This window comes from Rhodnius prolixus, unplaced genomic scaffold (genome assembly GCF_049639745.1).
Source record: "Rhodnius prolixus isolate KJV_2025 unplaced genomic scaffold, Rpr scaffold_6, whole genome shotgun sequence".
Taxonomy (NCBI): Eukaryota; Metazoa; Arthropoda; class Insecta; order Hemiptera; family Reduviidae; genus Rhodnius; species Rhodnius prolixus.
This window is the reverse complement of record NW_027411634.1, coordinates 730,703-746,114: the sequence shown is the minus strand read 5'-3', so window position 1 is coordinate 746,114 and position 15,412 is coordinate 730,703. Positions and strand designations below refer to the sequence as shown.

General features: G+C 34.0%; 1 protein-coding gene across 3 annotated transcripts in view; it reads left to right on the top strand.

The window, feature by feature from the left end:
• Positions 1-15,412, top strand: part of LOC141461006 (uncharacterized) — a 463,946-nt gene that overhangs the window by 437,123 nt on the left and 11,411 nt on the right. For all 3 annotated transcript variants that reach the window (XM_074141602.1, XM_074141603.1, XM_074141604.1), the window contains one exon: positions 6,937-7,141. In XM_074141602.1, the coding sequence (XP_073997703.1) occupies positions 6,937-7,141 (205 nt within the window). The remainder of the gene's footprint in view (positions 1-6,936; positions 7,142-15,412) is intronic.

The following is a 15,412-nucleotide window of genomic DNA, read 5'->3' as shown; positions in this document are numbered from 1 at the left end:
TTGCTTTCCATCCCGATACTCCAAGGACTCTCAAGTCCTCCTCAACATCGTCAAGCCAACGTCTTCGTGGTCGGCCAAGTCTCTTCTTCATGCCTATGACGGTACCACGCAGCAGTCTGCTCGGCATCCTGAAGTTCTGGCATTCTTGCAATGTAACCTAACCATTCCAATCGTCGAGCTTGATGAAACGGACCACATTCTCATTCCCATACAGAGTATATAAAGCTCACGGTTCTTTCTAAGTCTCCATGTGCGAGAAATAGTGTCGAAAACTGGACCATACATCCTCCTTAAGAACAAAAACATTTAGACTATTTTTCATGGCAGATGTAAATGTCCATGTTTCAGCACCGGCCTGATTAAGGCTCTATAAAGCCTTGTCTTCGAGGTTCTGGACAGATAGGAAGTCTTAAACTAAGAGGAAGTAGTGTGATCGTGTCAAATTATTCGATTTCCGGTGTTCACCGGAAACACCCTGTTTTCAGGTTCTTTTAAGTGTGCCTCTAGTCTGTCTGTGCGTGCGGCCAGCGTAACTAGAAATTTTGGAAAAATTGCAGGAAGTTAAATTTTAATACCTAGTTTTTTAGGCACCACCAGCGGATATGAGCTTTAAAGAAGCAATGAACTCCCAGCCGGAAATGCCACTTCGCTGAATTGATTTAACAGTACTTCCTTTTTAGGTTTTCTCAAAAACCACTCCTACGATTTTATTTATTTGTAGTTTAATCAAGCTGGCACTGCATTTTGTTTTTGTTTTTTATTTCTGCTGTATTTTTTCTTAAATTATTTTACTTCCTGAAAAAATATATTTCATTATTTCTTCTTCGCGCTTCTTCCGTCTTAGTTTTTAATGAAATAAACTTCATTTCCTGGTACCATTGTAGCGGTACAAAATTATTGTTTCTTTTTTTCTGAATTAATTGTCCAAAACCCCGTAGATTTAAGGGAGCCATATATTTTTTTATAAGTCACTATTGAATTGACCCCGTTTGCTTCCAAAATTTTATTGCGACTATAACTTGCGTGAAAAATTAAAGTCGAATGGGGAAGGAAGGTTAAGGTCAGCGATCCACACGCTACAGATATCGATGTAAACATACCAGCTGAATTACTTAGTCGAAAAGTACGCTAATTTCCCTTCGGTGGTGCCCCTATTACACTTTAATGGCAATTACTTCAATTTATTAATTGGCACCCATCTCTTGGGAAAAGATTTACATTTTTTAATTTTTTTTCTTTATTTGGTAAATTAATATAGTCGAGGGACGTCCTCCCTCAAATTGATTTATTTCCGCACGCAAGCTTACAGCTGATGTATTGCACAATAACAGTTAGAATGTTGTTGCATAACTATTGGCCAGGTTAATTTAATAGAAATAGTAGATTTCCAATTAGATTAAAACTGTTGTCTAGCGCTGGTAATGGGACACACTGTTACGCAATAAACTAGATACTCTTTCTCTTCTTGCAAATCGCGACAAATTTTCCAACGTGATTTTCCCACAGGAAATGTATGTTTTTTTCCAATTCCTGAGAGTATACAAAAGGAAATGTTTTTCAAGTTCTAGGGCCTTTTTGCGCTTGTGTAAGAAAGAACAGGATATGCCAAAAATGAACGATTTCAGAAAGCTGAAACATGGTATCCTGTTTTGTTGCAACTGCTACTTCCGGTTCCAAGGCTGAAGTCCTTCTTCAAAGAAATTACAATTTCACTGCAGCGATTTATTGACGCGCTCTCTACTTTCGTAATAAATATTTATTTTCATTTAATTCAATTCCTGAAAAATGATTTTTTAGAAAATTATACTGGCGATTACTGTTCATTATTTTTGGTAACTGATTCATCGTTCCAATAGGTTGAAAAAAATAACTGCCAGTTTCAGTCATGATATAATATTTTTATTACGCCGAGCTTTTGACCTAGGGACTAGGTCATCTTCACACTCAGTCCATGAACAAAAAAGGCAGAAGACACACCAACCCTGTAATGTAAAAAATATTACTTTGTAAACTAGCCCTGAAGGTGGACCTAGTCCCTAGGTCGAAAAGCTTGGCAGAATAAATGTATCACGACTGAAAACTGGCATTTAATTTTTTCCATCCTATACTGGCGATATTAGTAACCCTAAAATGAAAAAAGGTCTTTCCGGATTCGCTGGTGGCGCGCCTATAGTAAAAATTTCACACTATTAGCTTTCTTTTAATGCCAAAATCTTGTTGTGATATCCTTTGTTTGGTGTCTAAGCTGAAAATCTGCAATTATTTTCGCAGTTTTTGAGTCATATACAACCACTTACACAGATCAGTTTGTAAAAATCACCGTTTCCGGACTCAGGAGACCTCAAAACTGGATATTTCCGGTAAAAAAAAAAAAAAATTGTAAAGAGTTAGCTCAGAATTAACTCCTCTGAAAGCTAGATGAAACCTCATAGTTCATCCAACTCTATAAATCCATCTATAATTGAATAGTTCATAGTTCAAGTTTACTTATAATAAAACAAGAGAATATAAGTTAAACTTTTAGAAGAATAAGTTTTGTTAGATCCAATCCCGATGGTAGTTTTAGCAAAACAACTATCAGAGGGTGAATGATAGGGAGAGGTGTAGTAAGTCTCGTAATGGAGCAAGACATGCAAAGTGTGTGGCTGTTGACTGCAAGCAAAAAAAAAATTTGCTATAATCATAAATATTGCAATAAATAAATCTGATTTGGATGGGACAAAAGTTGAAGGAACTCGTGGGGAGGGGGGTGGAACGGAAGTGACGTTGTGTGGACGAAAATGGCCACCCATCATCTCTTGGCTGGGTTGTGTAGTACCACGCAATGCCAACTTGGGCGAAATTATTTTGTGTTACATAATTATTATTATTTTTTTTTTTGGCAAAAAAGATAATGAGTTAGGTCTGCGCAAGAATTATTTAATAATTTGAATGTTTTAAACAAGAACAATATATGAGTATAAAGGAAAAAAAAAAATTAATCTGCGGAGTAAATTAACACCAGCAAAAGAATGTCCATGAAAAACATCTGGTGGAGGAGATGTTTGATATGATAGACCAACAAACAAGGGAATACGTCCTGAGCTGGCAGTCGATGCACCAAAACAATAATAGTAATTTTAGACTTGTTAATGCACTAAGTTTAATTGAAGACGTTCAGCTTACAAAACACTAGATTAAATATCTCTATCCTGTACTCCAGATGAGTCCATAAATCAAAATTTTCTAGGAAAATGTTGCAAATAATTTACGTCTCTAGTAAAGTAAAGTCTACTTTTTCAGGCGGCCTTTACGTCGCGTACGGAGTCGACTAGCAAACATACTTTACTATAAATTACTCATATTAACCATTAAATAAAATCCAAGACCTAGACTGAGGAATCGAATCCACTAACCAACAAGATACATTAGCTTTGCGGGTCTAACCTATAACCGCCTAACATACTTTACTATAAATTTCTCATATTAACCATTAAATAAAATCCAAGACCTAGACTGAGGAATCGAATCCACTAACCAACAATACATCTTAGCTTTGCGGGTCTAACCTATAACCCCTAACATACTTTACTATAAATTTCTCATATTAACCATTAAATAAAATCCAAGTCCTAGACTATGGGAATCGAATCCACTAACCAACAATACATCTTAGCTTTGCGGGTCTAGCCTATAACCGCCTAACATACTTTACTATAAATTTCTCATATTAACCATCAAATAAAATCCAAGGCCTAGACACTGGGGAATCGAATCCACTAACCAACAATACATCTTAGCATTGCGGGTCTAGCCTATAACCGCCTAACATACTTTACTATAAATTACTCATATTAACCATTAAATAAAATCCAAGACCTAGACTGAGGAATCGAATCCACTAACCAACAATACATCTTAGCATTGCAGGTCTAGCCTATAACCGCTCGACTATCGTGGCGCCTATTAACTCAAATCTGGGATTTCGCCCATTTGGGGCTTTTTTACCATGAAAAATTTGATGCTCATCTGTGGCGAACATGAACATATCGGTTGTAGTTTAGTTATAGCTCTAAATATTAAAGAAATCACTAGTCATTTAGAACACAATCTCAAACAAGTGGTAATGCTTTCATATTGGTGTGGAATTCTCGATTAAGGGGGTTTTATTTCTTAGCAAATGATAAGTGGTATACATTCGGAATAAAGGTTGGAATTTCTTTTTTCGAGCTCACATGACTTCAAAACCTACATTTCTGTTTGAGATAACTTGACACTCTAAATATTCTATTTTGCTCCCTGTAACGGTATGATTTATCGCCAATGAAAACAATCTCTAGAGCGGCCAAAGAACATAAAAGTCGAATCCCCCTCATCACAAAGAGATATAGGAGACATACCAGTACCATCTGCGCTGCCCCCTAGCGACCACCACTTTAACTACTCCGTCCCTTCCACCAGGTTCACTCATTAATCACTGCTGGTCCTGTTTAAGGGCAGTCATCCACCCCTGACTCCCGTATTTGGGATTAACTTAACTTGCTAATAGTTTTTGTACAAGGATCCATTCTAAGCCCTGCCTCTTTCTCTTGTAAACGTTTTAAACTTGTAATTCTAATGGTAATGCCGACGAAGGCCACTACGGAGGAACCCTCTCTATCTAGAATAGTGTCTTCTGTTATGGAAATTAGTGTTAGGAGCAAGAACTCCTGGTGTTTACTGAATTTATGGACAAGTGGGCGCGACTGTATTGTCGAAGTTTTAATAGTTTTCGGTAGTTGGTGGGGAGAATAATGAGATTTTGTAAACCCTTCTATTTCTATAACAGAATAATTTGGAATAAAGATCCAGCAGAGGGTGTACCAGCAAGTGGAACATATGTCGCATGCTGCAGGTACTTATTTACTGAACACCAAGTTACTGCTTAATGTTATCGGCAAAGTCCAAGAGAAAACTTGTGCTTTGAGTCCGGGTTAAAGATAATCCAAGATGTCCTTAACACATGCAACTCTTGTTAGCGGTCGTTTTTTGCGACGTGTTCATCTCTGGTTTCCAATGTCTAACGATTTGCAACGTCGACAAACCAGAACGTCGGCTATCGTCTCCTCTTTCTCACACAGTCACCCGAGGGCGGCTCCAGTTTCAGCAGACTTAGATTAGCGAATACTGCGAATGCCATGCGGAGATCTCAGGATGCTTTAGCTTGTTTTATCAATATCCGGAAAGCGGAAGTACAGTGAAAACGACTGACTTATGTCACTATTGTTAACAGAAAACCTGCTTAAAAGAACACCTAGCATGAACTGAAATTTGATCTTTCTTCAATAAATTTAGTAAATAATTGACCCATAAGTTTCCTGAACGGAAAACCCATGATTTCGATTCACTCGGACAGCTATTCTGTAGATCTTGATCTTCCAAGTCAGTCGGATGGGGATAGATGTGGGATTTTCCCTTCTAATTTCCCGAGATAAATTCACATTTCCACGCCCCTACCGACATAAAAGGGAACTTTACAAACAGGAATACTACTGTTTACAAGTTAAAGCCCTGAATTAGATTTAGTACAAATACATTGCAGTTATTACAGAGAGAGATCTGTATGCAAATAGATAAATCTCTGCACCAATTAAACATGTTTAAGCAGTGCATTACAATAGTACAAGTGTTGGCCACTATATTTGCATATGAATTCATAGTTTTGCAGGGGGGGCTTTTACAGTTGGTGTTTAGGGAGGGGGCGCCTGAGAGAAGACTTCAGCTCGAATTGAGAAGAACAGGTGCGGTCCAATAGATAAAACACAATCGCTATAATATTTCATGCTTAATATATTCCGTTTATACAGTGCCCTTTTGTGACAGGTCATTAAATGAACTTATTTATTTATTTATTTATTTAAATTTATCGACATTATGTTGATATTTTGTCTTATACGTGGAACATTAAGCTGCATACTAACTAAGCTTACTCTAAATCTACGCACTGCTTCAGCTGCAATGAGAAGAAAGAAACTGATTTGCGCACTCACCCGACTTCGCCAAGTTCGAACCCACATACTCGCAGAAAAGACCCCCCTCCATTTTAGTTGAATTTCCGGTTGAAAACATTTTCAGTTAAAGTTGGTCCATCAGTAGGCAAAGTTTAGAAGCAAAATTGTAGAAGACGTTTGCTAGGAAATCTTGAATTATAGAAAATTCTATTCGATGAAGTTCTATTCGAAGGCTAGTTCCGGTAGGCCATTTTTTTTTCTCCAATTTAGAACTTTGGATACTTAAATACGTCTCAAATCCATTCATTAAACTGTAGTGGAACGTTAGAGTACAGCCCAACCCCTAAAAAGTTGTAGAACTATGAATGAACAATAAGAATACCGAGTTTACAAAATATCGTAGTGGCCATTTTTGAGATAATCTCAAAAATAAAAAAATAAAAGATAATTAAAAATTTAATTCAATAATTATGAAATACTAATGGCGACTTGATAAACGATCGAAACTTAACCTACATAACAAAAGACTCTTTATACCTGCTGTTAGTGGGATCTATTTGGTCATATGGCGTCCAAGTATGGGAAATCGACAAAGCGTTCCAACTCTCTACGCATCCCCAGACATTACAGTCAATAAAATACTACGAAAACTAGTTAATGCTCCATTTTATGTTTCCAAACCTCACCATCCATAATGATCTCAAAATCTCCCTTTCGTTAAAGATCTTGCTAAAACTCGTTTTCTCAAATTCTGTTCCTCTACAACAGGCTCATCCTAACCCATCTAATGTAGCGTTTCCCAACCTGTGGTGGTACGCGAGTTGCTGGTTGGTGGTACACGAAAAATAATCAGTAATGGAGGACATAAAAAATTAAATCATAAAAATATAAAAAACATTTTTTCCTATAATTCATAAAAATTATTTTAATTAATAATATTATACAGTAAAGTTGTTAATATGTACAGTACGAAAGAAGCTTCCGCGCGGAACGTCTCGGCAACTGGGAAGTGAACAAATGGTATCCGCACATCAGACCACGTCAACGTAAAGGACATACTAAAATTATAGCCGACGATCGAGGACATTTATTGCCAGGTGTACGCCGTATCGAACCATGGGGACATTTCCGCTCTACTTGGCAACTGCCTAGAAGAATCACGAGGAATATTGGTAAATGGTTTTTACAATTTTCATTTATATAAAATAATTAAGAAGAAAATTACTGAAAATGGGCTAGCCATTTCTTTTTTGAGGCAATTAGCCGGAAGTATGTTATTCTTTTACCAATTTAAGATGGTTCTTTATTTAAAGTAAAGTAGTGCCTACTTTATTCAGGCGGGCTTTACGTCCAGCTACCAAATTAGGTGTCGTAGACGGAGGCGACTAACAAACATACTTTACTGCAAATTTCTCATATTAAACATTAAATAAAATACAAGGCCTAGACTGAGGAATCGAATCCACTATCCAACAATACATCTTAGCATTGCGGGTCTAGCCTATAACCGCCTAACATACTTTACTATAAATTTCTCATATTAACCATTAAATAAAATACAAGACCTAGACTGAGGAATCGAATCCACTAACCAACAATACATCTTAGCATTGCGGGTCTCGCCTCTAACCGCTCGGCTACCGTGCCGCCTGATGGTACTTTATTTATTTCATCTTACACAAGTACTGTAATTTTTACTTTGAACATTACAAATACATCTTTCGACGACATTTATTATTTAATACGCAGCCATAAATTATCATTATTACTACTAATTATGTTATCAATGTTAAGAGGTAAAGTATTTATGAGTTTGTAGCAATAGTTTTATTACTTCTAGTGCTGAGCAGTTTGGCAACTTCTTAACGATTCAATCTAAGCTTAGACTACTTTAAAGTTCTTTAATTCTTTTACACTCGGCGAAATTACTTCCCGTCATGCAATTCTGTTTTATTCCCGTGGTTGTAGAGAGGGTAACAATGGATGAGCTTTGTAGGGCTAAGTTGTTTATTCACAATGAAGGTTAAAAAGGAATCTGTTGTGAACAGTTAGGCTTTTCAGGGAAACTACACACTGTGGTATTTATTCCAAGAAAATGCATCTTACGTAATTTCCCGTAAGATTCAATGAACTTTGTCAAAAGTTTTACTAATATTTATTTATATAACAAATATTCAACAAGATAAAATCTTGAAGAAGGCATATTTCCGGTTACTAAATTAATTTTTAAAAACTAAATTTAGATACGAAAAAATAGAAAATTTATTAGGCGATTTAATGGCATTCAAACTTTTCCACTTTTATTTAGAAGTTTTCCAGCTCATCCAAGAAAACAATAATTTTAGTAGTTGTTAATCAAAGTTTATTTTAGCCCCTTGTGTCAGACATCATTCAGGTGCTAAATAAGTCAGTTTTGCCTAGGCTTAAACACGCTATTGTCCCTCAGTATTCAATTTAATATTAGGTTTTATAATTTCTTGGGCTAGAAACCATGATTTCTGATACATGGTGTTTGGATACTTGGTACATGGTATTGGATACTTGGTATTTGATATATTTAACTTTCTTTTATTATATACCTATATATGTATATAATACATTTAAAATTAAAATTAAATACATGTGCACAATTTTTATTTGGTAATAAAGGCTATTATTATTATAAATATTATTATTATTATATTACTTCTAATGTGATCCAGAATCAAAAATAGTGTGTCAGAATTCCTCAGAAAGTCATACAGCCTTCAAAAATCGAAATCAAAACCAGCACTATTCCAACCAGCTAACTCTGCCTTTTTTATAATTTTTCCCCCATAGGTATTAGATTAACTATCGAATTATGCAATAAAAATCGATATTTAGAAAATTCCGAAAATAAGCATTTTACTTAAATGATATTTGCTTTTTTGTACTTCTAATGTGATCCAGAATCAAAAATAGTGGGATAGAATTCCTCAGAAAGTCATGCAGCCTTCAAAAATCGAAATCAAAACCTGTACTATGCCTACCAGCTAACTCTGCCATTATTGGTTGAGGCGTGGCTAATTTTATCACTACGTCATCACCCAACAATACTAACAAAGCGCCTACATTTCACACTTCTCTTTACCAATGAGATTTGACAATTCTTTTTTGCTATTATTTCTAGGAAAAATACTACTTTAATTTTTTTTACTAATTTTTCCCCCATAGGTATTTGATTAACTATCGAATTATGCAATAAAAATCGATATTTTGAAAATTGCGAAAATAAGCATTTTACTTACATGATATTTGCTTTTTTGTACTTCTAATATGATCCAGAGTCACAAATAGTGGGATAGAATTCCTCAGAAAGTCATGCAGCCTTCAAAAATCGAAATCAAAATCTGTACTATGCCTACCAGCTAACTCTGCCATTATTGGTTGAGGCGTGGCTAATTTTATCACTACGTCATCACCCAACAATACTAACAGACCGCCTACATTTCACACTTCTCTTTACCAATGAGATTAGACAATTCTTTTTTGCTATTATTTCTAGGAAAAATACTCTTTCAATTTTTTTTACTAATTTTTCCCCCATAGGTATTTGATTAACTATCGAATTATGCAATAAAAATCGATATTTTGAAAATTCCGAAAATAAGCATTTTACTTACATGATATTTGCTTTTTTGTACTTCTAATATGATCCAGAGTCAAAAATAGTGGGATAGAATTCCTCAGAAAGTTATGCAGTCTTCAAAAATCGAAATCAAAACCTGTACTATCCCTACCAGCTAACTCTGCCATTATTGGTTGAGGCGTGGCTAATTTTATCACTACGTCATCACCCAACAATACTAACAGAGCGCCTACATTTCACACTTCTCTTTACCAATGAGATTTGACAATTCTTTTTTGCTATTATTTTTAGGAAAAATACTATTTTAATTTTTTTTACTAATTTTTCCCCCATAGGTATTTGATTAACTATCGAATTATGCAATAAAAATCGATATTTTGAAAATTCCGAAAATAAGCATTTTACTTACATGATATTTGCTTTTTTGTACTTCTAATATGATCCAGAGTCAAAAATAGTGGGATAGGATTCCTCAGAAAGTTATGCAGCCTTCAAAAATCGAAATCAAAATCTGTACTATGCCTACCAGCTAACTCTGCCATTATTGGTTGAGGCGTGGCTAATTTTATCACTACGTCATCACCCAACAATACTAACAGAGCGCCTACATTTCACACTTCTCTTTACCAATGAGATTTGACAATTCTTTTTTGCTATTATTTTTAGGAAAAATACTATTTTAATTTTTTTTACTAATTTTTCCCCCATAGGTATTTGATTAACTATCGAATTATGCAATAAAAATCGATATTTTGAAAATTCCGAAAATAAGCATTTTACTTACATGATATTTGCTTTTTTGTACTTCTAATATGATCCAGAGTCAAAAATAGTGGGATAGGATTCCTCAGAAAGTTATGCAGCCTTCAAAAATCGAAATCAAAATCTGTACTATGCCTACCAGCTAACTCTGCCATTATTGGTTGAGGCGTGGCTAATTTTATCACTACGTCATCACCCAACAATACTAACAGACCGCCTACATTTCACACTTCTCTTTACCAATGAGATTAGACAATTCTTTTTTGCTATTATTTCTAGGAAAAATACTATTTTAATTTTTTTTACTAATTTTTCCCCCATAGGTATTTGATTAACTATCGAATTATGCAATAAAAATCGATATTTTGAAAATTCCGAAAATAAGCATTTTACTTACATGATATTTGCTTTTTTGTACTTCTAATATGATCCAGAGTCAAAAATAGTGGGATAGAATTCCTCAGAAAGTTATGCAGTCTTCAAAAATAGAAATCAAAACCTGTACTATGCCTACCAGCTAACTCTGCCATTATTGGTTGAGGCGTGGCTAATTTTATCACTACGTCATCACCCAACAATACTAACAGACCGCCTACATTTCACACTTCTCTTTACCAATGAGATTTGACAGTTCTTTTTTGCTATTATTTCTAGGAAAAATACTATTTTAATTTTTTTTACTAATTTTTCCCCCATAGGTATTTGATTAACTATCGAATTATGCAATAAAAATCGATATTTTGAAAATTCCGAAAATAAGCATTTTACTTACATGATATTTGCTTTTTTGTACTTCTAATATGATCCAGAGTCAAAAATAGTGGGATAGAATTCCTCAGAAAGTTATGCAGTCTTCAAAAATCGAAATCAAAACCTGTACTATGCCTACCAGCTAACTCTGCCATTATTGGTTGTGGCGTGGCTAATTTTATCACTACGTCATCACCCAACAATACTAACAGACCGCCTACATTTCACACTTCTCTTTACCAATGAGATTAGACAATTCTTTTTTGCTATTATTTCTAGGAAAAATACTATTTCATTTAGTTTTTTTTACTAATTTTTCCCCCATAGGTATTTGATTAACTATCGAATTATGCAATAAAAATCGATATTTTGAAAATTCCGAAAATAAGCATTTTACTTACATGATATTTGCTTTTTTGTACTTCTAATATGATCCAGAGTCAAAAATAGTGGGATAGAATTCCTCAGAAAGTTATGCAGTCTTCACAAATCGAAATCAAAACCTGTACTATGCCTACCAGCTAACTCTGCCATTATTGGTTGAGGCGTGGCTAATTTTATCACTACGTCATCACCCAACAATACTAACAGACCGCCTACATTTCACACTTCTCTTTACCAATGAGATTTGACAGTTCTTTTTTGCTATTATTTCTAGGAAAAATACTATTTTAATTTTTTTTACTAATTTTTCCCCCATAGGTATTTGATTAACTATCGAATTATGCAATAAAAATCGATATTTTGAAAATTCCGAAAATAAGCATTTTACTTACATGATATTTGCTTTTTTGTACTTCTAATATGATCCAGAGTCTAAAATAGTGGGATAGAATTCCTCAGAAAGTTATGCAGTCTTCAAAAATCGAAATCAAAACCTGTACTATGCCTACCAGCTAACTCTGCCATTATTGGTTGAGGCGTGGCTAATTTTATCACTACGTCATCACCCAACAATACTAACAGACCGCCTACATTTCACACTTCTCTTTACCATTGAGATTAGACAATTCTTTTTTGCTATTATTTCTAGGAAAAATACTATTTTAATTTTTTTTACTAATTTTTCCCCCATAGGTATTTGATTAACTATCGAATTATGCAATAAAAATCGATATTTTGAAAATTCCGAAAATAAGCATTTTACTTACATGATATTTGCTTTTTTGTACTTCTAATATGATCCAGAGTCAAAAATAGTGGGATAGAATTCCTCAGAAAGTTATGCAGTCTTCACAAATCGAAATCAAAACCTGTACTATGCCTACCAGCTAACTCTGCCATTATTGGTTGAGGCGTGGCTAATTTTATCACTACGTCATCACCCAACAATACTAACAGACCGCCTACATTTCACACTTCTCTTTACCAATGAGATTTGACAGTTCTTTTTTGCTATTATTTCTAGGAAAAATACTATTTTAATTTTTTTTACTAATTTTTCCCCCATAGGTATTTGATTAACTATCGAATTATGCAATAAAAATCGATATTTTGAAAATTCCGAAAATAAGCATTTTACTTACATGATATTTGCTTTTTTGTACTTCTAATATGATCTAGAGTCAAAAATAGTGGGATAGAATTCCTCAGAAAGTTATGCAGTCTTCAAAAATCGAAATCAAAACCTGTACTATGCCTACCAGCTAACTCTGCCATTATTGGTTGAGGCGTGGCTAATTTTATCACTACGTCATCACCCAACAATACTAACAGAGCGCCTACATTTCACACTTCTCTTTACCAATGAGATTTGACAATTCTTTTTTGCTATTATTTTTAGGAAAAATACTATTTTAATTTTTTTACTAATTTTTCCCCCATAGGTATTTGATTAACTATCGAATTATGCAATAAAAATCGATATTTTGAAAATTCCGAAAATAAGCATTTTACTTACATGATATTTGCTTTTTTGTACTTCTAATATGATCCAGAGTCAAAAATAGTGGGATAGAATTCCTCAGAAAGTTATGCAGTCTTCAAAAATAGAAATCAAAACCTGTACTATGCCTACCAGCTAACTCTGCCATTATTGGTTGAGGCGTGGCTAATTTTATCACTACGTCATCACCCAACAATACTAACAGACCGCCTACATTTCACACTTCTCTTTACCAATGAGATTTGACAGTTCTTTTTTGCTATTATTTCTAGGAAAAATACTATTTTAATTTTTTTTACTAATTTTTCCCCCATAGGTATTTGATTAACTATCGAATTATGCAATAAAAATCGATATTTTGAAAATTCCGAAAATAAGCATTTTACTTACATGATATTTGCTTTTTTGTACTTCTAATATGATCCAGAGTCAAAAATAGTGGGATAGAATTCCTCAGAAAGTTATGCAGTCTTCAAAAATCGAAATCAAAACCTGTACTATGCCTACCAGCTAACTCTGCCATTATTGGTTGAGGCGTGGCTAATTTTATCACTACGTCATCACCCAACAATACTAACAGACCGCCTACATTTCACACTTCTCTTTACCAATGAGATTAGACAATTCTTTTTTGCTATTATTTCTAGGAAAAATACTATTTTAATTTTTTTTACTAATTTTTCCCCCATAGGTATTTGATTAACTATCGAATTATGCAATAAAAATCGATATTTTGAAAATTCCGAAAATAAGCATTTTACTTACATGATATTTGCTTTTTTGTACTTCTAATATGATCCAGAGTCAAAAATAGTGGGATAGAATTCCTCAGAAAGTTATGCAGTCTTCACAAATCGAAATCAAAACCTGTACTATGCCTACCAGCTAACTCTGCCATTATTGGTTGAGGCGTGGCTAATTTTATCACTACGTCATCACCCAACAATACTAACAGACCGCCTACATTTCACACTTCTCTTTACCAATGAGATTTGACAGTTCTTTTTTGCTATTATTTCTAGGAAAAATACTATTTTAATTTTTTTTACTAATTTTTCCCCCATAGGTATTTGATTAACTATCGAATTATGCAATAAAAATCGATATTTTGAAAATTCCGAAAATAAGCATTTTACTTACATGATATTTGCTTTTTTGTACTTCTAATATGATCCAGAGTCAAAAATAGTGGGATAGAATTCCTCAGAAAGTTATGCAGTCTTCAAAAATCGAAATCAAAACCTGTACTATGCCTACCAGCTAACTCTGCCATTATTGGTTGAGGCGTGGCTAATTTTATCACTACGTCATCACCCAACAATACTAACAGAGCGCCTACATTTCACACTTCTCTTTACCAATGAGATTTGACAATTCTTTTTTGCTATTATTTTTAGGAAAAATACTATTTTAATTTTTTTTACTAATTTTTCCCCCATAGGTATTTGATTAACTATCGAATTATGCAATAAAAATCGATATTTTGAAAATTCCGAAAATAAGCATTTTACTTACATGATATTTGCTTTTTTGTACTTCTAATATGATCCAGAGTCAAAAATAGTGGGATAGAATTCCTCAGAAAGTTATGCAGTCTTCAAAAATATAAATCAAAACCTGTACTATGCCTACCAGCTAACTCTGCCATTATTGGTTGAGGCGTGGCTAATTTTATCACTACGTCATCACCCAACAATACTAACAGACCGCCTACATTTCACACTTCTCTTTACCAATGAGATTTGACAGTTCTTTTTTGCTATTATTTCTAGGAAAAATACTATTTTAATTTTTTTTACTAATTTTTCCCCCATAGGTATTTGATTAACTATCGAATTATGCAATAAAAATCGATATTTTGAAAATTCCGAAAATAAGCATTTTACTTACATGATATTTGCTTTTTTGTACTTCTAATATGATCCAGAGTCAAAAATAGTGGGATAGAATTCCTCAGAAAGTTATGCAGTCTTCAAAAATCGAAATCAAAACCTGTACTATGCCTACCAGCTAACTCTGCCATTATTGGTTGAGGCGTGGCTAATTTTATCACTACGTCATCACCCAACAATACTAACAGACCGCCTACATTTCACACTTCTCTTTACCAATGAGATTAGACAATTCTTTTTTGCTATTATTTCTAGGAAAAATACTATTTTAATTTTTTTTACTAATTTTTCCCCCATAGGTATTTGATTTACTATCGAATTATGCAATAAAAATCGATATTTTGAAAATTCCGAAAATAAGCATTTTACTTACATGATATTTGCTTTTTTGTACTTCTAATATGATCCAGAGTCAAAAATAGTGGGATAGAATTCCTCAGAAAGTTATGCAGTCTTCAAAAATAGAAATCAAAACCTGTACTATGCCTACCAGCTAACTCTGCCATTATTGATTGAGGCGTGGCTAATTTTATCACTACGTCAT